The sequence below is a fragment of the Struthio camelus genome, chromosome 1 (genome assembly GCF_040807025.1).
Source record: "Struthio camelus isolate bStrCam1 chromosome 1, bStrCam1.hap1, whole genome shotgun sequence".
Lineage (NCBI taxonomy): Eukaryota > Metazoa > Chordata > Aves > Struthioniformes > Struthionidae > Struthio > Struthio camelus.
In genome coordinates, this window is record NC_090942.1 from 1,382,736 (window position 1) to 1,407,510 (window position 24,775).

At 68.7% G+C, this 24,775-nt stretch overlaps 3 protein-coding genes across 4 annotated transcripts in view; 1 reads left to right on the forward strand and 2 right to left on the reverse strand.

Annotated features, from left to right (window-relative positions):
- Window positions 1-1,851: 1,851 nt before the first annotated feature.
- Window positions 1,852-5,843, forward strand: LOC138065716 (uncharacterized). The gene is made up of 4 exons (XM_068931121.1): window positions 1,852-1,911; window positions 2,206-2,689; window positions 4,314-4,577; window positions 5,493-5,843. Exons 1-4 carry the CDS (start codon window positions 1,877-1,879, stop codon window positions 5,841-5,843), a joined length of 1,134 nt encoding a protein of 377 aa, XP_068787222.1. The 5' UTR covers window positions 1,852-1,876.
- A 391-nt stretch (window positions 5,844-6,234) lies between these two features.
- On the reverse strand, window positions 6,235-8,044 carry ATP6V1F (ATPase H+ transporting V1 subunit F). The gene is made up of 2 exons (XM_068942961.1): window positions 7,754-8,044; window positions 6,235-6,502 (listed from the first exon to the last, which is right to left on the reverse strand). The coding sequence occupies exons 1-2, from the start codon at window positions 7,909-7,911 to the stop codon at window positions 6,301-6,303; spliced, it is 360 nt and encodes a 119-aa protein (XP_068799062.1). The 5' UTR covers window positions 7,912-8,044; the 3' UTR covers window positions 6,235-6,300.
- Window positions 8,045-8,500: 456 nt separating this feature from the next.
- The window catches only part of FLNC (filamin C), a 39,222-nt gene continuing 22,947 nt past the window's right edge, over window positions 8,501-24,775 (reverse strand). Inside the window, exons 27-47 of one of the 2 annotated variants that reach the window (XM_068943103.1) lie at window positions 24,566-24,722; window positions 23,524-23,713; window positions 22,480-22,503; window positions 22,148-22,395; window positions 21,340-21,427; window positions 21,059-21,199; window positions 20,250-20,378; window positions 19,967-20,140; window positions 19,072-19,233; window positions 18,443-18,646; window positions 17,842-17,994; window positions 17,614-17,736; window positions 16,579-16,821; window positions 14,551-14,820; window positions 13,625-13,762; window positions 13,037-13,152; window positions 12,334-12,466; window positions 11,470-11,646; window positions 10,515-10,733; window positions 8,994-9,203; window positions 8,501-8,907 (exon numbers count right to left, since the gene is read on the reverse strand). In XM_068943103.1, the coding sequence (XP_068799204.1) occupies window positions 8,720-8,907; window positions 8,994-9,203; window positions 10,515-10,733; window positions 11,470-11,646; window positions 12,334-12,466; window positions 13,037-13,152; window positions 13,625-13,762; window positions 14,551-14,820; window positions 16,579-16,821; window positions 17,614-17,736; window positions 17,842-17,994; window positions 18,443-18,646; window positions 19,072-19,233; window positions 19,967-20,140; window positions 20,250-20,378; window positions 21,059-21,199; window positions 21,340-21,427; window positions 22,148-22,395; window positions 22,480-22,503; window positions 23,524-23,713; window positions 24,566-24,722 (3,487 nt within the window). In that variant the 3' untranslated portion in view covers window positions 8,501-8,719. The remainder of the gene's footprint in view (window positions 8,908-8,993; window positions 9,204-10,514; window positions 10,734-11,469; window positions 11,647-12,333; window positions 12,467-13,036; window positions 13,153-13,624; window positions 13,763-14,550; window positions 14,821-16,578; window positions 16,822-17,613; window positions 17,737-17,841; window positions 17,995-18,442; window positions 18,647-19,071; window positions 19,234-19,966; window positions 20,141-20,249; window positions 20,379-21,058; window positions 21,200-21,339; window positions 21,428-22,147; window positions 22,396-22,479; window positions 22,504-23,523; window positions 23,714-24,565; window positions 24,723-24,775) is intronic. The other variant, XM_068943189.1, reaches the window with a different exon arrangement.

Here is a 24,775-nt window from a genome sequence, read left to right on the forward strand (position 1 = left end):
GCTACACCTGCTGCACTTCACTGCATGGCTGCACTGCCCCGGGCACACTGCATCAGCTGCGTGGTACGGCCGCTTTCAGTGGCTATGCTGCGTGGCGTGCTTTGCACGGCTGCAGCGCGCCGGCAACCTGCTACACTGCACCTGCACCCTGGTGCGTGGCTCCCCGGCACTGCCCGAAAATTACCCCGCACGGCCGCAGCGCTGCACCGCCTACGCTGCCCCCCACCGCCTACAGTGCTGCACCGCTCCGCCTCTGCACCCCGCACTGCTACGGTGCTGCACGCGTGCGAATTTGCAAGCACACGTGTTACCCCGGCCCCTGCGCGGGGACGTGTGCGTGGCCCTGGGACTCCCTGCGTGCACGCACGCTGGCGGGGGCGGATGCCCCTTTTGGCGTGTGCAATACAGGGTGGGCAGTGCTGCAAGCGTGTCGTGCACTGCAGAGCATGCGTGTGCTCAGGCCTGCATGCACACGTGCTCGTTGTGCGTGTTTGCAAGCGTGCATGTGTGTGTGCTGGCGTGCGCGGGTGAATGGGGCTGGCTGCGGGCATGCACACGTGTGGACGCCTGTGCATGGGCACACGTTGGTTTGCGTGTAGGTGCCCACATGGGTGCAGGTGCGCCCCTGTACCCGCTGCCCATGCCCCATGCATGCTTGGGTGTCACCTCGTGTGCCTGCGGCAGGGCAGGACACGCGTGGTGCGTGCGTGTGCAAGTGTGCACACGCAGGCATGCCCATGCGCCCATGCGTGTCCGCCTGGCACGCCTGCCGCCCTGCATGTCTGTGCACCCATGTGCAGTGCGTGTGCTAGGAAGGGGCAGGCGTGCAAGTGGCGGTGCCCATGCGCGTGCAGCCTTGTCGGCATATGGGGGCCGTGCAAGTGTCAGCGTCCGTGCGTGGCGCGCTGATCCGTGCTAAGCAGCTTTGGGGACAAAGAGGATGAAGACGGGCCGGGCGACATGGGCACCCCGGGGTGGGGGCGGCGCGGGCGAGGAGCTCCCGCGAGCGGGGCGTGGGAATGCGTGTGCATGCGTGTGCGGGCATGCGTGGGGTGGGTGCATGCGGGCATGAGCGTTTGTACGTGTCTGTGCACGCCTCCACTCTGCGTGCAACTGACCTTGAAGTGTGTAAACAGCCTTGGGGCACTTGTGCGTGCCCGTGTGCAACTGTGCGCACTTGTGCAACTGTGTGCGCTTGCACGCCTGCCACCCCAGTGCACGTGTAGCCATGCAGTGTGTCTGCAACCCCTCTGCATGCATGTCGGTGTGCACACAGCAATGCGCATGTACCTCCATGCATGAATGCATGCAGCAGAGCATGTGCAGCCCCCATGCACGCATGCCGGCACATGTGCAGCAGTGTATGTGCACTCTGCGCACGCATGAGTGCATGCATGCAGCAGTGCACACGCACCCATGCATATGTGCAGCGGTGCATGTGCGCCCCATGCATGTATGTAGGCGCGCATGCAGCAGTGTGTGCACCCCGGTGCATGCATGCGGGTGTGCATGCAGCAGCGTGAAAGCACCCTGTGCATGCATGCCGGTGCATGTGCACCAGTGTGAGTGCACCCCGTGCATGCATGTTGACGTGCATGCAGAAATGTACATGCATGTGCAGCAGTGCATGTGCACCCCCATGCACACATGTCGGCATGCGTGCAGCAATGTGTGCGCACCCCCATGCATGTATGTCGGTGCATGTGCATGCATGTTGGCGCATGTGCAGCACGGGGCGGGCGAGGCCCCTCCCCCAGTGACAGAGGACCCAGGCGTCCGGCCCCGCCCCCCCGATCAGGTGTCGCCACCCGACACCGCCCCTCCCCCCGCACAGCGGACCCAGGCGTCCGGGTCCCCCAGTGCACCTGGAGGCATCATGGCCTGGAGGACCCTGGCAGGGGGGATGCACAGGTAGGGCCGGACGCCTGGGTCCCCTGGGGGGGGGGTGCTGGCAGGGGCAGGACACCTGGGTCCTTCTGCAGCTCTGCCCCCGGTGCCCCATTTCTGCCCCGTTGTCCCCAGCTGTGCCCCAGGTGTCCCCCTCCCGCCCTGTGGGGAGGTGGTTGGGGGCCAGGGTCCCTCCCCGACCCCCTCTCTGCAGGTGGGGGCCCAGCCGGCACCCCCCCCACCCCATGGGCGATGTCCATGGGGCTGGTGGGCACACCGCGGCCACAGACAGGGCCACCACCATGACCACAACTACAGCCACGTCCACGGACATGACCACGAGCATGACGGCCACCATGACTGCAGCTGCGGCAGTGACCGTGACCACAGCCATGACCACAACGACGGCCGTGGCCATGGACATGACCATGACCTTGACCATGGCCATGGCCACAGCTACTTCCATGGCTGTGACCGGGACAACAGCCATGACCTCAATCACAGCCACCCCCGTGGGCACGACCCCAACCACAGCTCCGTCTGTAGGCATGATCACAACCACAGCCAGCTCCATGGACACAATCATGACCATGACCACAACCACGGACACGACCCCAACCATAGCTCTGTCCACGGGCATGACTGCAACCACAGCCAGGTCTGTGGACTCAGTCATGACCAGGACCACAACCGTGGTCACAACCGCAACCACATCCACGACCACAACCATGACCTCAACTGCAGCCACGGCCACAGCCACATCCATGGACATGACCTTGGCCTCGACCGCAGCACGTCCCCAGTAGGTGCTCCCCACTGCCCTGGGCTCCCCGCGGGGTGCTGCCCCGTGGCCCCCAGCCCGGTGCCCACCAGCCCCTTCTCCCCAGGGCACCCTGAGGAGCTGCAGGACAGCGCCGGCTGCGGGGCCCCCCCAAGTGCGTGTCCCCCCCGGGGGCTCGGGAGCTGGTGGCCCATGGGGTCCCCTACCCAGCCCGGCTCCTGCCTCCACCATCACCCTGGTGCTGCTGGGTGCCAGGCCCCGGCCCCCCACCGACACCCCAGGGCCCCGAGCACAGAGCACGGCCCCCCCAGGGCCACCCCCCAGACCCCTACCCCGTTTGTCCCCAAAGAAGCCAGGGTACCCCCCGCCATGGGTGTCCCTCCCATCCTGGGTGTCCCCCAAAGAGTCAGTGACCCCCCAGCCCTGGGTTTCCCCTCTGCCCCAGGTGTCCCCAAAAGTGGCAATGCCCCCCCAGCCCCAGGTGTCCCCCCAACCCTGGGTGACCCCCAGGGAGCCAGTGCCCCCCCTTCCCCGGGTGTCCCCCCAATCCTGGGTGCCCCTGGCACCTACCCATCCCTGGGTGTCCCCAAAGGAGACGGTGTCCCTGCCGCCCCCCCCGCCCTGGGGCTCCCCGGTGGCCCCCCGACCCCGGATGTGCCCCCCACCCTATGTGTCCCCCCCACCCAAGGTACCACCCCAGGCCCTGGTGACCCCTCCACTCCGGGGGGTGCCCTTTGAGCCCCAGGTGTCCCCCCATTCCCAGGTGTCCCCCCAGGCTGGGGTGTCCCCAGCATCCCCCCAGCCCTGCATGCCCCCCCAGCCCCACATGTCCCTGGGGCCCCCCCAGTCCCTGGTGTTCCTTGGGGTACTGGTGTCCCCACCAGCCCCAATGTCCCCTCAGCCCTGGGTGTCCTCAAAGGAGCCGGTGCTGCCCCGGCCCCCGGCATATCCAGGAGGGACGGTGCTACCCCAGGCCCCTGCAGCCCCCCAATCCCGAGGGACCCTTGGGGAGCTGGAGACCCCCCAGACCCAGGTGTCCCCAGGGGGAGGGGGATCCGTCCAGCCACTGGTGTCCCCCCAGGCCCAGGTGTTCCCAGGGGAACCAGTGTCTCCCCAATCCCCAGTGTTCCCCCAGCCTGAAATGTCCCCAGGGGAGCCAGTGTCCCCCCAGATCCTGGCGTCCCCAGGGGGGCAGGTGTCCCCCCAGAGCTCAATGTCCCCCCAGACTCATCTGTCCCCAGAGGAGCCAGTGTCCTCCCAGACCTCAGTGTCCCCCCAGCCCCAGATGTCCCCCTGGGACCTGTCCCCGCCTGGACGTGAGGGCTGTGGCCAGCAGGAGCCCCCAAGCCCCATGGGGGACCCCAGAGACCCCCTGGGCCAGGTCCAGGCACCTGGCACTCTGCACCCCCGGGACACATCCAGCCTGATGGTCCCGTCCCGGAGGGACCCAGCACCCCAGGACCAGGGGCACACATCCAGCCCAGCACCCCAGGACCAAGGGCACACATCCAGCCCAGCGCCTCTGCGACAGAGGGACCCAGCACCCCAGGACCAGGGGGATGCATCCAGCCCAGTGCCCCCATCCCAGAGGGACCCAGCATCCCAGGACCAGGGGGATGCATCCAGCCCAGTGCCCCCGTCCCAGGGGGACCCAGCACCCCAGGACCAGGGGGATGTATCCAGCCCAGTGCCCCCATCCCAGAAGGACCCAGCACCCCAGGACCAGGGGGATGCATCCAGCCCAGCAGCCCCGTCCCAGGGGGACCCAGCACCCCGGGTCCAGGGGGACGCATCCAGCCCAGTGGCCCAGGGCCTGTGCCGGGAGCCCCCACTGCTGCAGCCCTGGCGGGGGGCACAGGAGGCAGCTGGCCCCCACCTGAGCCGGGCCCAGCTCCGCCAGCACCAGCAGGTAAGGGGGGACGGGGACAGGGACACGTGCAGCACCTGGAGGGCCAGGGACACGGGCAACGGGGAGCAAGGGGGAGTCCGGGACATGGGGGTGGGCACCTCTGGGGCTGGGGTGGGGGGGACATGGGGGGCAGACACCCTGGGACAGGGTCACTCCTAGGGCTGGGGGGGGGGGGACATGGGGGGCAGACACCCTGGGACAGGGTCACCCTGGGGGCCAAGGGACATGGGGGACAGACACCCCGGGACAGGACCACCCCTGAGGCTGGGGGACATGGGGGGCAGACATCCTGGGACAGGGTCACCCCAGGGGCCAGGGGGGACATGGGGGGCAGACACCCTGGGACAGGGTCACCCCAGGGGCTGGGGGACATGGGGGACAGACACCTTGGGACAGGGTCACCCCAGGGGCCGGGGGGGGACATGCAGGGCAGACACCCTGGGACAGGGTCACCCCAGGGGCTGGGGGACATGGGGGACAGACACCTTGGGACAGGGTCACCCCAGGGGCCGGGGGGGGACATGCAGGGCAGACACCCTGGGACAGGGTCACCCCAGGGGCCAGGGGGGACATGCGGGGCAGACACCCTGGGACAGGACCACCCCTGAGGCTGGGGGACATGGTGGGCAGACATCCTGGGACAGGGTCACACAGAGGTCCAGGGCTACCTGGGACCCCCCCCCAACCCAGTTTGGCCCCCCATCACAGCCAGCAGGCCATGGGGCTGGTGCTCCCCGAGCCCCCCACGGTGGGTGGGTGACACTGGGACGGGGATCCTGCTGGGGGAGGAAGGGAAGGGGGGTCCCACGCAAGTCCCGGGGCTCCATCCTGTCCTGGGGTCTGACCCCGTGGCCAGGATGGGGGTCCAGCCCCACGCCCAGGGGCCTGACCCGGTGGGGGCTGGGGGGGCCGCAGGCGGCGCTGCGGCGGCACCTGGACCTCGTGCGGCGCGAGAGGACCCTGGCCATGCGCTGGCGGCGCCAGAGGTACGTGGGGCGCAGGGGACAGCTAGGGGGGTGTCCCCGGGGCACCCTCCTGTACCCCCCGCTGTGCCCCCTTGCCCATCCCACACCCGTGCTACCCCATCCGTACCCCCCCACCCGAGATTCCTGCCCTGTCCCCCACCCCGTAGCCCCCCCGTATGTCCCCCCAGGCCTTGTCCCCCACCCCGTCCTACCTCCGCCATCCCACACCCCCAGGAACATGCTGAGCTTCAAGGAGCTGCTGGACCCACCGGCGCCCCCGGGCCAGGCTGGAGCAGGATGACCCCCATCCCCAGCAGGGCTGAGCCCCACGGCAAGTCCCCAAGGAGCAGAGTCGGGGCAGGGGGGGACTGCAGAGGGGACAATAAACGCCGTCACCACCTCCTTTGCCCCACGGTGCTGTGGGCCAGGACAGAGGGTGGCCAGCGCGGTCCCAGTAGGGATGTGCCGGTAGATCCAGGTGCTGCACCCACTTCCACCCCCATGGGGCCACCCCCCGCCGGGCACCTCTCCCAGCCCGGGAGCCTTCGGGTGCAACCGGCTCCCGGCGGAGAGCGCCAGGCAGCACCCGCCGCCGGCAGCGCTTCCCCTCTCAGGGTCACGGGACGGGCTGAGCCACGGTCACGGGGCGGTGAGCGCGCGTGTGCGTCCCCCTCCTCCAGCACAGGCAGCTCGCCGGGGCATCTCGCCTTTATTGGGGAGGGGGCCACCCCCTCCCCTCCCCGCGCGGGGTGGGGGGGCTAGCGGAGGTCGTCGGCGGTGAACATGCCGCGGGCGCGGCGCAGGATGGAGTCCTTGCTGGCGTCGTAGGGGTGCTCCTTGGAGGGGATCTCCAGCACGGCGGGCACGGAGCGGGCGTGCGCGTCGATGGCGTGCCGGATCAGCTCCGCGATGTACTGGTTGATCAGGATGATCCCGATGTCGTCCCGGCTCAGGAAGCTCCTGGGTGGCCGGCGCGATGGGTCAGCGCCCGGACCCCCCCCCCCCCCCCGCTCCCCCACAACCAAAGCCTGGGGACCTGGGACCCCTTGGGCAGTCCTTCTCCCACCCGCCCGGACGCCTGGGTCCCTAGGCCAGGGGTGGGGGGGGGGGGGGCAATGGGAAGAGGACGGAAAGGATGAACAGCCTCTGCCCGGACGCCTGGGTCCCCTCAGGCAACCCCCCCCCCCACTGCTTCTAGAGCCCTGTGTCATCCCGGGGGACCTCTGCCCGGACGCCTGGGCCCCGCCAGGCTGCTCTCCCCACCTCCAGCACCTGCATCGCCCCAGGCTGCCCCCTCCCCCATTGCCCGGATGCCTGGGCCCCCCCTAGATGCCCCCCTTGGACAGTTGGGTCCCCTTCGAGCTCCCCCCACCCCAGACACCTCGATCCTTCCCTACCCACCCCCGGACACCTGGGCCCCCTCTCTGAGCTCCTCCCTCCAGATGCTTGCCCCCCCCCAACATCCGTCCCCCCCAAGCTCCCTTCATCCTTCTGGACGCCTGGGCCCCCCCCGAGCTCCCCCCTACACACCTGCCCCCCCCAAGCTCCCCCCCCGGACGCCTGGGCCCCCCCGAGCTCCCCCCTACACACCTACCCCCCCCAAGCTCCCCCCCCCCGGACGCCTGGCCCCCCCCCGAGCTCCCCCCTACACACCTACCCCCCCAAGCTCCCCCCCCGGACGCCTGGGTCCCCCCTGAGCTCTCCCCTACACACCTACCCCCCCCAAGTTCCCCCCCCGGACGCCTGGGCCCCCCCCGAGCTCCCCCCTACACACCTACCCCCCCAAGCTCCCCCCCCGGACGCCTGGGTCCCCCCTGAGCTCTCCCCTACACACCTACCCCCCCAAGCTCCCCCCCCGGACGCCTGGGTCCCCCCTGAGCTCTCCCCTACACACCTACCCCCCCCAAGTTCCCCCCCCGGACGCCTGGGCCCCCCCCGAGCTCCCCCCTACACACCTGCCCCCCCCAAGCTCCCCCCCCGGACGCCTGGGCCCCCCCCGAGCTCCCCCCTACACACCTACCCCCCCCAAGCTCCCCCCCCGGACGCCTGGGCCCCCCCCGAGCTCCCCCCTACACACCTACCCCCCCCAAGCTCCCCTCCCCCCCGGACGCCTGGGTCCCCCCCGGGGGAGGCGGGAGCGGGGGGTTGGGGGTCGCCCCCCCCCCCCGCCGCCCCCGGGCCGGGCCGTTCCCGGCAGCCCCCGCGGCGCACCGGAAGGTCTCTTCGATCTCGGCCAGGCTGGTCTCCTTCTCCACCACGAGGAAGTTGGGCCGCCGCTGCTTGTCCAGCTCGCCCACGCCGCCCAGCAGGAACCCGGTCACCGTGTCCTCGTCGCCCAGCACCGCCAGCAGCTTCCCGCGCCCCGACATGGCCGCCGCCGCCCCGGCCGCCGCCGGCCGCTGCCGCGCATGCGCTGCCGCACGCACGCACGCACGCACGCACGCACGCACGCCTGGCCACGCCCCCCACCGCCTTGGCCACGCCCCTCCGACTGCGACGGCGCAGCCCGCCGCGCCTTGGCCACGCCCACTCACACCCCCGGCCCCGCCCACCAGCCCGAGCCTGATGGCCCCGCCGCTCTGGACGCGCCCGCCCTGGCCCCGCCCCCTCCCATTCGTCCCCGCCCCCTCCTCCCAGCCCCGCCTGCCCGCCCCGCCCCCTGCCGCCCTGGCCCCGCGCATGCGCAGCACCGCTTTGCCCTTGAGCGGACTCGCGGGAGAGCAAGGGGGGGGGGGGGGTCCAGGCGTCCGGGTCGCGTTAGCTGCCACCCCCCCCCCACACCGGGTGTCCCCCCCTTCCAGGCCTCGGGGGTCCTTCCCCCCCTCCCCACAAAGGACATAGCACTTCTGTCACCCCCCCAAGGCGTCCTACCCCCCCCCCCAGGGGCCCAGGCGTCCTGCCCTCCCCCTCTCCCCCACCCAGGGGCCCAGGAGTCCTGCTCACACAGACCACAACAGCCCATCAGACACCAGTGGTTTATTGCCGGGGGCCGGGTCCCCCCCACCGCGGCCACCTCGGGTCGTGGGGTGGTGGTGGGGGGGGGAAGAGAAGGAGTTGTATAATTGTGTGGTTTTTTTTCCTCCCTTTTTTTTTTTTTAATTTTTTTTTTTTGGTGCGTTTTCTGCTTTTTTACAAAAGGCCGAGTTCCCGGGGCGGCGGGGGGGCGGGGGGGGGCGCTCAGGGCACGGTGACTCGGTAGGGGCTGCCGGGGACGTTGTCGTCGCCCCAGCGCAGGATGAGGACGTAGTCGCCCTTCTCCTTGACGGTGTAGGTGACGTTGTAGACCCGGTTGCCCACGTGCTTGACGTAGACCTCCTCGCAGGGCGTCTTGGGGCCGTGCACCCCCACCATCAGCATGTTGGTGCCTGTTGTGGGGACGGGGAGATGGGGGGGGGGGGTCAGCAGGTCCCACCGTCCTCCCCGACCCCCCCGTCACCCGTCCCCCACGCACCGGCCTTGCTGCAGTCCACGGTGAAGTGGTTCTTCTGGCCCACGAAGGCGGTGGCCAGCCCCGGCCCCCGCGCCACCACCTTGCCGGCGTCCGAGGAGAACTTGGGCAGGGCCCCGAAGGCGGGCGGCCCCCGCGCCGCCCCCCGCGTCACCGTCTCCACCAGCACCGTCGACGTCTCGTGCAGGCTGTGGCCGCCTGACAGCCGCGGGCCTGGTGGTCCCCCCCACCCCCCCCAGGGAACGTCACCTCGGCCCGGGACCCGCCAATGGGGTGCACCAGAACGAGGGAAGCCCCCAGCACCCCGACCCGCGGACGGACCCCAGGACACCACCGTGGGGACACCTCCCGTCACCCTGACCCAGGGAGGTACCCCGTGCACCACCGTGAGGACACCGTCATCCCAACTCTGGGGTGCACCCCGTGGCACACCACTATGGGGACACCATCACCCCGACCCACGAACGCACCCTGGGGCACACCACCCTGGGGACACCATCACCCTGACCCGCGAACACACCCTGGGGACACCATCACCCCGACCCACGAACACACCCTGGGGCACGCCACCATGGAGACACCATCACCCTGACCCGCGAACACACCCTGGGGACACCATCACCCTGACCCACGAACACACCCTGGGGCACACCACCATGGAGACACCATCACCCCGACCCACGAACGCACCCTGGGGCACACCACCCTGGGGACACCATCACCCTGACCCGCGAACACACCCTGGGGACACCATCACCCCGACCCACGAACACACCCTGGGGCACGCCACCATGGAGACACCATCACCCTGACCCGCGAACACACCCTGGGGACACCATCACCCTGACCCACGAACACACCCTGGGGCACACCACCATGGAGACACCATCACCCCGACCCACGAACGCACCCTGGGGCACACCACCCTGGGGACACCATCACCCCGACCCACAAACACACCCTGGGACACACCGCCTTGGGGACACCCTCATCACACCACCCCAGGGGGCACCACCATCACCCTGACCTGGGGATACCATCACACCACCCCAGGGACACCATCAACTCGAGCTGGGGATACACACCAGCAAGCTACCATGGGGACACCCCTCTCACACCAACCCAGGGGACGCTGTCACCCCGGCCTGGAGGGTGCACCCCATGGCACGCCACCATGGGGATGCTGTCACCCTAACACAGGACACTGGCACCCAGACCTGGGGATGTGCCCCACAGCATGCTGTCACGGGGACACCTCCATCACCCCGACCTGCACACCATGACATGCTGCCATGGGGGCCTGGGGACCTCCCCCTTGTCACACCACCCTGCAGACCCCCATCACAGTGCCATGGGGACCCCCATGTCACCCTGTCCCAGGGACACCCCCTGTGTCACACCACCCTGAGGACACTGCCACCTGGCCCCCGGGACACCCCCGAGCACGCCACCCTGGGGACACCATCACCATCCTCTGGGGTCACCCCACCGCCACGCGGCCCGGTCCCCGCGGCGTGGCCATACCGGTGACCTTGGCCTTGAAGGGGCTGCCGACGATGTGGTGGGGGCCGCCGTACTTGATGGAGATGAGGTAGCTGCCGGGGGCCATAGGGGTGTAGGTGACGCGGTGGCCCTCAGCACACTCCACGCAGTCCAGCTTCACCTTGGAGGGGCCGTCGATGGTGACCGCCAGCGCGCCCGCCCCGGCGTTGGCCGTCTTCACCAGGAACTCAGAGCACACGCCTGCGCCGCCACCCACACGCGTCACCACGGGCACGCGGCACCGCCGACGCGCCACCGCCATGGGCACGCAGTGCAACCACCGTGGGGCTTGGCCACCGCGCTGAGCTGCCCACTGCCCCCTCACCCTGTGGCCATGCCATGTCCCCAGTGCCACCACCACACAGCCACAGCCAACTACCATGGCCAGGTCCCCAGTGCCACCACCACACAGGCACGGCTAGGTCCCCATGCCACCACCCCATAGGCATGGCCATGTCCCCAGTGCCACCACCATACAGGCATGGCCATGCCCCCATTGCCACCACCTTATAACCATGTCCCCGCTACCATGGCCATGTCACCAGTGCCACCACCACACAGGCACATCCCAACTACCATGGCCAGGTCCCCAGTGCCACCACCCCATAAGCAGGGCCATACTGCCACCACCTCATAGGCATGACCATGTCCACAGTAGCACCACCCCATAGCCATGTCCCCACTACCATGGCCAGGTCCCTAGTGCCACCACCTCATAGGCAGGGCCATGTCCCCATTTCCACCACCCCATAGGCATGGCCACCTCCCCAATACCACCACCCCATAGGCACTATCCCCACTACCATGACCATATCCCCAGTCCCACCACCACACAGGCATGGCCACGTCCTCAGTGCCACCACCCAGAGCCATGTCCCCCCCTAGCAAGGCCATGTGCCCAGTGCTACCACCACAAGCGTCCCCGTCCCGCGCCCACCGGTGACGCCGCCCTCGAGGCCGGGGCCGTAGGCGGTGACGAGCCCGGGGTCGCCGGCCTGGCTCTGCTCGCCCACGCGGACGTTGAAGGGGCTGCCGGGCACGTGGCGCCCGTTGAAGCGCACGTCGATGGAGTGCACGCCGTTCTCCCGCGGCAGGAACCCGATGGCGTACTTGTCTGCGGGCGCCCGCCCGTCAGTGCCCGTGCGGCCCCGCGTCACCACGTCCCCCCGGCCCCGCAAGCCCACGTCCCGCCGTCACCCCATCTCCATGGCCCCATGTCACCATGGGCCCCCATCCCCACATCCCCCCTGTCCCCAGGTCCATGGGTCCCCCATGTTCCCGCATCTGCCCAACCCTGCATCCCCACGTCCTCATGTCTCTGTGTCCCCCCATCCTCAAGTCCCCATGTCCCTCCATCCGCCCATCCCTATGTCACCATGACTCTGTGCCCCCAACCCCACATCCCCCATCCCCATATCCCTCCATCCCCCCATCCTCATGTCTCCATCCCCATGTCCCCATGTCCCTGTGCTCCCCATCTCCATGTCCCCCGTCCTGATGTCCCTCCATCCCCCCATCCTCATGTCTCCTGCCCCCGTCCCTGTGCCCCCATCCCCATGTCCCCGTGTCCCTCCATCCCCCATCCCCATGTCCCCATGTCCCTGTGCTCCCCATCTCCATGTCCCCCATCCTGATGTCCCTCCATCCCCCCATCCTCATGTCTCCTGCCCCCTGTCCCTGTGCCCCCCATCCCCACGTCCCCCGTCACTGTGTCCCTCCATCCCCCCATCCCCACGTCCACCTGCCCCACACCCCCGTCCCCCCGTCCCCAAGCCCCCCCGTCGCGGCCGGCGGGGCGCACCGCTGTCGAGCTCGGACACGTAGCACTCCTCCACCACGCCGGCCGGCGTGTGCACCTTGGCGTCGATGACGCCGCGCGCCCCGTTGAGCTGCACGGCGAACGACGCTGGCTGGTTCGCCTTCAGCCCTGTCTCCTGCGGGCGCGACACCGCGTCGGCACGGGCCCCCTCGCCCGGGGGGCGTGGGGTCAGGGGCACATGTGGGATGGGGGGGCACAAGGACACAGGGTGCCATGGGGACATGGGGGATGGGGGGCAGGGGGACATAGATTAGTATGGGGGACAGGGTGGCACAGGGTGGCACATGGACACAGGGTGGCACATACATTCAGGGCAGCATGAGGATATGGGGGACAGGGTGGCACAGGGTGGCACATGGACACAGGGTGGCATGGGGGGATGGAGTGGCCCAGGGTGGCCCAGGGATATAAGGTGGCATGGGGATATGGGGGACAGGGTGGCTCAGGGACACAGGATAGTATGGGGACATGGGGGACACAAGAGGGGCATGGGGTGGCACAAAGACCTAGGGACACAGGTGGCATAGGGGACAGGGTGGCATGGGGAATCCAGGAAGGAACGGTGGCACTGGGGACAGGGTGGCGCAGGTGACACAGGAGGGACACAGCGTGGTGCGGTGGGGGCATAAGGACGTGGTGGGGCAGAGGGTGGCATAGGGCCACGGGGGGCTGGGGCAGCAGGTACCTGGAGGCTGGTGACGGTGAGGCGGCGCGCGTCATCTGAGAGCGAGGCCACCGGCACCACAAAGGGGCTGTCGGGGATGTGCTCGTCGTTGAACTTGATGGAGACCTCGTAGTCGCCTGGGGGAGCCCGTCAGCACCCGCGCACCAGGGCCACCGCGACCCCGTACACCAGGGCCACCAGCACCCGTGTGCACCAGGGCCACCACGATCCCGCGCATCAGGGCCACCAGCACCCGTGTGCACCAGGGCCACCACGGCCACGTGCACCAGGGCCACCAGCACCCACGCACCAGGGTGCACCCACCCACGAGGTGGGTTTGGGGAAGCTGTTGGGTCTGGGTCTTGCTGGTGGATCTGGGGGGATCTGGGGGGATCTGGGGGGTCCAGGCTGTGCTGGCATTTGGGGGGATTTGGGGTCTGGGCTGTGCTGGGGGGTTTGGGGGATCTGAGGGGATCTAGGTGGGATCTGGGGGTCCAGGCAGTGCTGGGACATTTGGGGGGATTTGGGGAGGATCTGGGGTCTGAGCCATGCTGGGGATCTGGGGGGATTGGGGGGATCTGGGCGGGGGGGTTGGGGGTCTGGACCCACCAGGCTCCTGGACCACGTAGGAGACGCCGCAGGAGCCGTCCTTGCGGTCCTCGAAGGCGATCTCGGCCTTGCTGGGCCCCTCGACGGCGATGGAGAGGCCGCCGGCGCCCGCCTCCCGCGTCCAGATGCTGAACTCGCCTGGGGGCCGCCGCCGCCGCGCATGGGCACGGGCGCCCCCACGGCCCCCGCGCACCCCGTGTCCCCCCAGGCCCTCCTGCACCCCCACGGCCCCCGTGCATGCTGCACCCTCCGTGTCCCCCTGTCCTCTGTGCCCCCCACGGCCCCACACACCCTGTCCCCCCCGTGCACCTCCATGTCCTCGTGTGCCCCAGGCACCTACCTGTCCCCCATGTCCCCATGCACCTCCACCTCCCCCCTGCACCCCCAACATCCCTGTTGTCCCCTGTGCACCACCACTTCCCCCTGCACACCCACAGCCCTGTGTACCCCCATGTCCCCCGTGCACCCCCATGTCCCCTGTGCACCCCCATGTCCCCGTGCACCACCACGTCCCTGTTGTCCTCCATGCACCACCACGTCCCTGTGGCCCCCCGTGCACCCCCATGTCCCCTGTGCACCCCCAACACCCCCATTGTCCCCCGTGCACCCCCACGTCCCCATGCACCCCCACGTCCCTGTGGCGCCCCATCCCCATTGTCCCCCATGCGTCCCCACAACCCCCTTGTCCCCCATGCACCACCACGTCCCTGTGGCCCCCCGTGCACCCCCATGTCCCCTGTGCACCCCCAACACCCCCATTGTCCCCCATGCACCCCCACGTCCCCATGCATCACCATGTCCCTGTGGCCCCCCGTGCACCCCCATGTCCCCATGCACCACCAAGTCCCCGTTGTCCCCCATGCACCCCCATGTCCTCGTGCACCCCCACGTCCCCATTGTCCCCTGTGCACCCCCGCGGGGCTCACCTGGGACGCCGGCCACGCCGCGCTCGAGGCCGGTGCCGCCGGCGCGCACCTTGTGGGCGCCCCCCTCGCCCAGGGGCCCCACGGTGAACTGGAAGGGGCTGCCGGGCACGTGCTGCCCGCGGTACTTGACGTTGACGGTGTGGGGGCCCATCTCCTGGGGCACGAAGCGCACGCTGTACGTGCTGTCCCCCCCCTCCACGATCTCGGCGTCGAAGAGCTTCCCCGAGGGGCTCAGCACCTGCGCCGTCATGTCCTGCGGCGCCGCCTCGCCTGCGCAGGGCCACGCGCCCGTCAGCGGCACCCGCGCAGCGGCCACCGCCGGCAGGGCGCCCCGCGCGGCGTGCACCCACGTGCACGGGGCACCCTGCACCCTCCACAGCATGCACCCGTGTGCACGGGGCACCCTGCACCCCCCGCAGTGTGCACCCACGTGCACAGGGCACCCTGCACCCCACGGAGCGTGCACCTATGTGCACGGGGCACCCTGCACCCCGCGGAGCGTGCACCCGTGTGCACGGGGCCCGCTCGTGCCCCAGCAGCAGGCACCATTTGCAAAGGGCACCCCTGCACCCTGGAGAGTGCACACACTTGTGCAAATGGCACACACCTCACGCCGCGTGCGCAGGGTGGGCACACGCCCCCAGGGCTTTGTACCGCTGGCCCAGGGCATCCCTGCACCCCAGGGAGCCTGCACGTGCGTGCCGGCGACGCACACCCTCCCTCCCGGGAGCATGCACACGTGTGCAAGGGGCCTGCACGCTCTCCAGGGAGCCAGTGCCCTCGTGCGAAGGGCACGCGCCCACCGCTGGGTGCCCACCCGCCTCGTGAGAGCGCAGCGCTGTGCCAAGGGCATGCACGCCCCCGTGAGCAGACACCCCCCAGTGCGGGTGCACCCTCGGAGCAAGGACGCACACCTTGTAAGCCCACGCACACCCGCCACGGTGCAAGGGTGCACACACACACACACACACACACCCCGCCGCAAGCACACACCGCCGCGAGTGTGCACCCTCGTGCAACGAGCCCGCCGCTGCGAGCGCGCGTCTCCATGCCAGGAGCAACCCCCGCGGGAGCGCGCACGCCGGTGCAAAGGGTGCGGGCGCACGAGCCCACGTGCGTGTGCAGCCGGAGGGGACTCCCCTTGGGAGCACCCCCACGTGCAAAGAGCACGGGCGCGTCGGCCGCCCCCGGCGAGGCCGCGTGCCAACCCTCTCGTGGGCACCCCGAGCCGAGGGGTCGCACGTGGGCCCAGCTGAGCTGCGGCTCGCACGCGCCCCAGCGCAAGGGGCTCACGCACAGCGCAAGGGTGCGGGCTGCCCCCCGCCCCGGGGGAGCGCGCGCAGCCCCCGCGCCAGCGCGCAGCCCCTGCGAGCGCACGCAGAGCCCTGGCGGCAGCACGCAGCCTCTGGAGTGCAAAGCCCCCGTGCGAGCACACGCGGCCCCCCCACGCAAACACGTCCCCCCCCCATGCACAAAGTCCCCTGCACAAGCGCGCAGCCCCCGGGTCAGCACACTTCTGTGCAAGCACACAGCCCTCGTGCAAGCATATGTCCGTGTGCAAACGCATGCCCAGCCCCCTGCGAGCGCAGAACCCCTGTGCAAGTACATGGCCACGTGCAAGTGCACGTGCACCCCTGTGTGAGCACGCAGGCCCCCTGCAAGCACACTGCCACGTGCAACCCCACTGCCACGTGCAAGTGCACATACAGTCCCAGGCGAGCACCCAGCCCCGCTGCAAGCTCACTCCCATGTGCAAGTGCACACGCAGCCCTACTGCAAGCGGGCTTCCACGTGCAAGCGCACATGCAACCCCGTGCAAGCGCACGGCCCCGCTGCAAGCACGCTGCCGTGTGCAGGTGCACGTGCAGCCCCACAGGCGTGCACGCCCTCGTGCAACTGCACCCACAGCCCCGTGCAAGCACGCACAGCCCCACGCGAGCACAGTCCCCCACACTCGCTCACAGCCCCCATGCAAGCTCACGCCCTCGTGCAAGCGCACACGCAGCCCCGGGCCGGGGCGGCACACACCCTCCTGGCTGCGGGTGATGCTGGAGAAGGAGCCCAGGCCCTCGCGGCCCAGGAAGTCGCCGAAGACGTTGTGGAAGGGGTCCCCGCCGACCTGCGTGGACTCCTCCACCCGCACCTCCCGCTTGGTCTCACCGCCGCGCGTCTTGCTGATCTCGGTGCGCTCGGTGCGCGTGTAGGTGTGGCTGCTCCGCGTGAAGGTGCGCGTCAGGCGCTCCTGCGCCGACACCATCTGGAACCAGTTCCCTGGGGGCCGCGGCCGCACGCACACACGCACGGGCACGCACACACGGACACGCGCCCGCCCGCACGGGCACGCGCACAGGGACGCACGCACGGACGCACAGGGGCACACGTGCGAGCACACGGACAGGCCCAGGGACATATGCATGGACACACGCATGGACGGAGCAACACACAAACAGAGGCAGCGATGCAAGCACGGGTGGATGTACGGATGGGTGGATGCAAAGATGGATGCACGGATGGATAGGGGCACAGATAAACGCACGGATGCAAAGGTGGATGCACAGACAGATGGAGGCACAGATGGATGGATGCAAAGGTGGAGGCATGGATGGGTGGAGGCATGGATGGATGGATGCGAGGATGGATGCACATGTGGATGCACACGTGGATGGATGCACAGATGGATGGATGCACGGGTGGATGGTCACAGGCAGACAGACGCATGGACAGACGGACACATGGACGAACACACGGACAGGTGTAGATGGATGCATACACGGATGAGCACAGGGAAGGGTACAGGCACACACAGATGGATACGCGGATGGGCACATGGATGCGTACACGGATGAGCACAGGGAAGGGCACAGGCACACATGGACGGATGCACAGACGGATGCACAGATGGATGGAGAGAGAAGGAAGAAGGGGGGTGGAGATCAGAGCGAGGGTGGAGGAGACATGGCGGGACATGTCCTGGGCCCCGTGTGCAGCAGGGGCTGCCCTGTCCCTGCCAGAAGAGGAGGAGGAGGAGGAAGAGGAAGGCTGGGCCCCAGGGGCCACCCCTACCTGGGATCTTGAGGTTGAGGTCGCAGGTGCTGCCGATGGTGGCGATGGAGGGGGCCTGCCGCCGGCGCGTGATGCTCTCCTTCATGCGCCCCTCGCCCGTCACCTTCACCGTGAAGGGGCTCCCTGCGGGTGAGGGGCGCTGGGCTCAGTGGGGTCCGTGAGGCCGGTGGTGGAGGGACCCCGGCATCCGGCCCCCACCATCCTCCGGGCGCCCCCGCCCGCCCCTACCTGGGACGTGCTTGTCAGCGAACTTGATGTTGATGATGTAGTTGCCGGGCTCAGTGGGGCAGTAGGTGACCTTGCAGGTGCCGTCCTCCACGTCCTCACAGTTGATGTCCACCTTGCTGGGGCCCTCGATGGACAGGCCCAGACCACCATAGCCTGGCAACACAGAGAAGAGATCAGAGCTGCCTCCATGGTCGCCGCAACCACCACCACGGCCACTGCCACCATCCCAGACCAGCCACAGCCACACCATGGCCATAGTCACTGTCCTATCCCAGCCACCAACACTGCCATCATCCCAGCCCAGCCATAGCCATGGCCACATCATGGCCACAGCCACCGTCACCTCCCAGCCACAGCCACAGCCATAATCACCATCCCATCCCCAGCCACCACCACAGCTGTGCCACCATCATGGCCATCATCCCGTCCAAGTCGCAGCTACACCACAACCAACATCACCATCCCATCCTAGTCACCACCATAATCACCATCCCAACAATGGCCACATCCTGGCCACCGTTGCGTCCCACCCATGACTACACCACAACAAGGACTACGCCATGGCCACTGGTCTGTCCCCACCCCCATGGCAGGGGCTCACCGGCACTGCGCGTGTCCACGATGAACTCGGACACCTCGAACGTGTGGCCCTCCACGAGCCCCTTGCCCCACACCTTCACCCGGCTGGCGTCGCCAATCTCCGACTGCCCCACCAGGATCTTGAAGGGGCTGTTGGTGACGTGCTGCCCGCTCTTCTTCACGCTCACCACGTGCTCGCCCACCTCCTTGGGCGTGAACGAGATGCCTGCAGACAAGCCACCGTCAGCCCCTGCCACGCGGCCCCACACTGCTACCAGCCCCAGGTGCCACCACGGGCACTGCCATGAAGCCCCAGGCATTGCACCAGTCCCGGGCAGGGCTGTGGGCACCGGCACTGTCACAGCGGCCCAGGCCACCCAGTGCTCACCCAGCCAAGGACCAGACACCCAAGCTGTGGCCCTGTGGCCCCCCCCAGCCCTCGTAGCCCTGTCTCTCTATGTTCCGTTGCCCCACGGCCCATGTGCCCCATCCCTGTGTCCCCACAGCCCAGTGCCTTGTGTCCCCGTTCCCCATGCACCCACATCCTCATGGCCTCACATGTCCCTGTCCCCGTGTCCCCACATCCCCACGCCACCATGTCCCTGCGTCCCTGTGCCCTGTGGTCCCTGCTGTAGTGGTGGCCCCACACACCAATGTGGCGGTTGGGCAGCCTCTTGAGCAAGCAGGGCTCCTCGTTGCCCGAGGGTGCCCGGATGCTGGCCGTCAGCAGGCTCAGGTCCGTCTCCGTGATCTTCAGCGACACGTCCGTGGAGGTGCCCACGTTGAGCTGGGACGTCCGCATGGAGTCGTCCCCTGTGGGGCCACTGTGAGTGGGACTGGGGGACAGCACACAGGGCCAGGGTGTCCCCCCAGAAGGCAGCCCTGACTGCAGCAGGACTGGGGATGGATGGGGTCCCCAGGAACAGGGGTGGATGGGGTCACCATGGCTGGGGATGGATGGGGTCCCTATGGCCATGTAGATGGGTCCCCATGGCTGAGTGGATGGGGTTCCCAGAGCTAGAGTTGGCAGGTCCCCCATAGCCACGTGATATGGTCCTCATGGCCCCACTGAGTCCTCCCTGTGACCTTGCAGGAGTCCCCATGGTCCTGTGGGGGTCCCTGTGACCAAGGCCATGTGGGGGTCCGCACGAACACATGGGGGTCCCCGTGGCTGTGACCATGTGAAGGTCCACATGAGCATGCAGGGGTCCCTGTGGCCATACAGAGGTCCCCACAGTCATCTGGGAGGTCCATGTAACCATGTAGGGGTCCTCACAGTCATGTGGGGTTCCCTGTGACCACGGCCATGTTGGGGTCCCTCTGGCCATGCAGGGGTCCCCGTGGCCATCACCATGCAGGTCCCCATGGCCATATGGAGGTCGCCATGACCATGACCATGTAGGGAACCCTATAGCCATGCAGGGCTCCCCATGGCCATGCAGGAGAGTCCCCATGGCTGTGGGGAGGTGTTTCCCAAGCGTTGGGATGGACGGGGTCCCCATGGCCACATGACAGGGTCCCTGCACCCGTGCAGGTCCCCTCTTACCGGTGATCTTGGCAGTGAAGGGGCTGCCCGGGATGTGTTTATCATCGAAGCGGACAATGATGTTGTAGTCACCGGGGGCCGTGGGCAGGTAGGACACAGTGCAGGTCCCATCCTTGTTGTCTTGGCATGTGATCTCCGCCTTGGAGGGGCCCTCCACGGCCAGCGAGAGACCTCCTGGAGGAAGGGGCTGGTGTCAGAGGCTCCCACAAGGGCACCCAGCCCTGTGCCCTCAGCCCTCCCCGGCCCTGCTGACCCCCACGGTGCCCCCATGTCCTCTCCTTACCCTCCCCGGCATCCTTGGTGACGATGGTGAAGGTGCAGGGCTTGTTGACCATGCCGTGGCTCAGTCCTGGCCCGTAGGCACTCACGTGCCGTGGGTTGATGGCGTCCACGTAGAACTGGAGGGGACTCCCTGGGGACATGGGGACAGTCAGGACCGCAAGCACAGTGACACCATGGTGCACCATGCATGGGACACACAGTGCATGGCGCATAGGTTGTGCAGGGCCATGGTGCACAGGGTGTGCAGGGTGCATGGGATCATGGTGCACAGGGTGCAGAGCACATAGCACTCGGGGTGCACGAGGCCATGGTGCACGGGTGCACGGTGCACAGGGGGCAAAGGACCACGGTGCACGGAGCGCATGGTGCACAGGGCCCGCTGCACAAGGCCGTGGTGCACAAGGTGCGTGGGGCGCTCAGTGCACGAGGTGTGCAGCACACAATGCGTGGGCTGCCGCGCCATGGTGCATGGGGTGCCCAGCGCACAGCACCATGGTGCACAGAGTACATGGTTCACGGGGCTCCCAGCACGGTCCGTGGGGCACACAGGGCCATGCAGCACAAGACGCATGGCGCTTGAGGTGCATGGGGTGCAGGGCACACAGCGCGTAGCACGTGGGGTGCCCAGGGCCAGAGCGCACAAGGTGCAGGGGGCCACGGAGCGCAGGGTTCATGGTGCACAGCACACGCAGCACCCAAGTCCATGGGGCACAAGGATGCGGCCCCGAGGGGGAGGCTCTCAGCATGGCATCAGCCCAGCTCCTGCCCTCCCAGTGCCCCCAGTGCCCGGCCCCACGCCGGCCCGCTCACCGGGGATGTGGTTGCCGTCGTAGCGGATGTCCATCTCGTGCAGCCCCTTCTCGGTGGGGGCGTAGCGCACCGTCACCGTCCCGTCCTTGTTGTCCGTGATGTTGGGCCGTGCCGTCTTCCCCGAGGGCATCCGCACCTCGCCTGCGGCCAGCGTGTCACCCGGGCGCCATGGGGACGGTCCCCAGGCCCCCGGCTCACCACACCCTGGGCGCCACCCCACGCGAGGCACCCCTCGCCCTGCACCCGTGCACGGGCACCCCAGCTCCCCCCGCGCCCCACACCTGTGATCTCGCCCTTCTGCACGGTGAAGGGGATGACGAGGTTGAAGGGCCGGAGGCTCTCGGTGGCTGCAGGGGGCTCTTCTGTGGCCTGGCGTCACGGGGTGGGGGGGCAGAGATGGGTGTCAGCACCCGCAGGGTCCCCATCTGCCCCCGGCACCCATGGCAGCCCCCAACGTCTGCTCCACGGCACCTGCGGGGTCCCCATCTGCCCCCAGCACCCTTGGCAGCCCTCAGCCTCTGCTCAACGATGCCCACCCTGGAGCCCAATTCTCTGCTCGCCATGGTCCCCAGCATCTGCCCCATGGCACCTACCACAGCCCCCAACCTCTGCCCCATAGCACCCCTCATGGTCCCCAGCATCTGCCCCATGGCACTTACCACAGCCCTCAGCTCTCTGCCCCTTAGCACCCACCATGGTCCCCAACATCTGATCCATGGCACCTACCACAGCCCCCAGCTCTCTGCCCCATAGCACCCACCATAGGCCCCAGCATCTGCCCCATGGCACCTACCACACCCTCAGCCCTCTGCCCCGTGGTTTTTCCCATGACCCCCTGCTCTCTGCCCCACAGCACCTGCTGTGGTCCCCACCATCTGCTCCCTGGCACCCATGGCAGCCCCCAAGCTCTGCCCCATGGTGCCCACTCTGGCCCGCAGCTCTCTACCCCATGGCACCCACCATGGTCCCCATCTGCCCCATGGCACCCACCACAACCCCCCACCACAAGCCCCCTACGGTCCCCCCAGCCTCCCCAGCTCTCTGGTGGCCCTGTCCATCTCCCGGCCCCGCAGCCACCCCGGTGCCTACCAGGACGTGGAAGGGGCTGTTGGGCACGTGCTCGCCCCCGAAGCGGATGGTGATGACGTATTTGCCGGGCTCGGGCGCCGTGTAGTAGATGTCGAAGGTGCCGTCGTGGTTCTCCACCACGTCCACGTCGAGCTCGGCCCCGTCCGGCGTGGACACCTTGCAGGTGACCTTGCCCTGGCCGGCCGCCTTGGCGTCCACCGTGATCACCGTCTCCTCGCCGATCTGGATGGTGGGGCCCAGACAGGCACCTGTGTGTGGGGGGGGGGAACACGGTCAGGGGGGACCAGCACGGCGGGGGTCCCGCCGCCCGCCCCCGCCCCGGCCCCACTTACCCAGTCCGTGGCCCCCAATGGATACTGCAAAGAGAGACGAGGGAAAACCAGGTGAGAAGGGGAGCGGGGCCGGGCTGGGGGCCGGGGGCCTGCGCTGCTCCGGGGGGCCGGGCTGGGCCGGGCGCTTGGGGGGCTGGGGGCAGCAGCGGGGGGCTGGGGGCTGCAATGGGGCAGGGGTATGCCGTAGGGTGGCACAGGGATGCTGTGGGGCAGCATGGGGATGCTGAGGGATGGCACAAGGATGCCAGGGGGGATGCTTTGGGGTGGCACAGGGATGCCGTGGGGCAGCGTGGGGATGCTGAGGGGTGGCACAGGGATGCTGGGAGGCAGCGCGGGGATGCTGGGGGGTGGCACAGGGATGCCGTGGGGATGCTGTGGGGTGGTACAGGGATGCTGTGGGGCAGCGTGGGAATGCTGTGGGGATGCTGTGGGGTGGCACAGGGATGCCATAGGGCAGTGCAGGAATGCCATGGGGAGTCTATGGGGCAGCACAGGGATGCCGAGGGGTGACACAGGGATGCTGTGGGAATGTTGTGCGGTGTGGCACTTGGATGCCATGGGGTGGCACAAGGATGCCAGGGGGATGCCAGGGGGTGGCACAGGGATCCCGTGGGGCAGCGTGGGGATGCGTGGGGATGCTGTGGGGTGGCACAGGGATGCTGTGGAGCAGTGTGGGGATGCCATGGGGATGCCGTAGGGCGGCACAGGGATGCCGTGGGGATGCTGGGGGTGGCACAGGGATGCCGTGGCGCAGCACGAGGATGCCATGGGGATGCCGGGTGGCGGCACAGGGATGCTGTGGGGATGCTGTGGGGTGGCACAGGGATGCCATGGGGCAGCGCAGGGATGCGTGGGGATGCCATGGGGTGGCACAGGGATGCCATGGGGCAGCATGGGGATGCGTGGGGATGCCGGGTGGCGGCACAGGGATGCCGTGGGGCAGCGCGGGGTGGCGAGGGGTAGCGCGGGGATGCCATGGGGCAGCAGGGGACACGGTGGGGCAGCGGGGGGGGACGCCAGGGGGCGGCGCGGGGCAGGGCCCACCTGTGACGAGGCACTTGCTGGCGTCGCCGGAGGGCACGGCGTGGATGCGGAAGGGCGAGAAGGGGATCTCGTCGCCGCCGTACTTGATGGTGATGGTGTAGCGCCCCGGCAGGTCGGGCACGTAGGACACCGTGTAGGTGCCGTCCCCGTTGTCCCGGATCGCCGCCTTCTTGGGCTGCCCCTCGGGGTCCTGCGGCACCAGGCGGCCTCAGCACCCGCGGCCCGGGCACCGCGGGCGGCTGAGCACCCCACCACGCCAGTGCCGAGGCAGCACCCGAACAGCTTGCAGGGCTCAGCCCCGTGCAGGATGGGTGTCACGGACACCCACCCCCAGCATTCAACCATGTTCAGGGGCTCAGCCCCAAGCAGGATGGGTGCCAGGGACACCCTGACAAACACTGCACCATGCTCAGGGGCTCAGCCCCAAGCAGGATGGGTGCTAAGGACATCCCCCTTCAACACTCAACCATGCACAGGGGCTCAGTCCCACGCAGGATGGGTGCTAAGGACATTGCACCCTTGACATTGCTCCATGCCTTACAGAGCTCAACACCTGTGCAGGATGGGTGTCAAGGACACCCCCCCCCCGAGATATTGCACCATGCTCAGGGGCTCAGCCCCAAGCAGGATGGGTGCCAGGGACACCCTGACAAACATTGCACCATGCTCAGGGGCTCAGCCCCAAGCAGGATGGGTGCTAAGGACACCCCCCCGACATTGCACCATGCCTTACAGGGCTCAGCCCCCAAGCAGGATGGGTGCCAGGGACCCCCCACCCCCACCCCAGGACATTGCACCATGCACAGGTGCAGAGCCCCGTGCAGGATGGGTGCCTGTGACAAGCCCCCCCCCCCCAATACTGCATCATGCACAGGTGCTCAGCCCCGTGCTGGATGGGTGCCAGTGACACCCCACTCCACACTGCGCCATGCACAGAAGCTCGGCCCCATGCAGGATGGGTGCCAGGGACAACCGACACCCCCCCTCAGACATTGCACCATGCACAGGTGCTGAGCCCCGTGCAGGATGGGTGCGCGCTCACCAGGATCTGGACGGTGAGCAGCCCCTCGCCGGCGTCGCGGGCATCGATGGTGAACTCCACGGGCAGGCTGGCCGGGATGCCGCTGGCGCTGAGCCCCGGCCCGCTGGCGCGCACCTTGCTGGCGTCGTGGGCCGGCAGCACCTTGATCTTGAAGGGGCTGGAGGAGGGGAGCGGCGGGGTGCAGGGTCAGTGGGGCTGGGCCCCCACCCC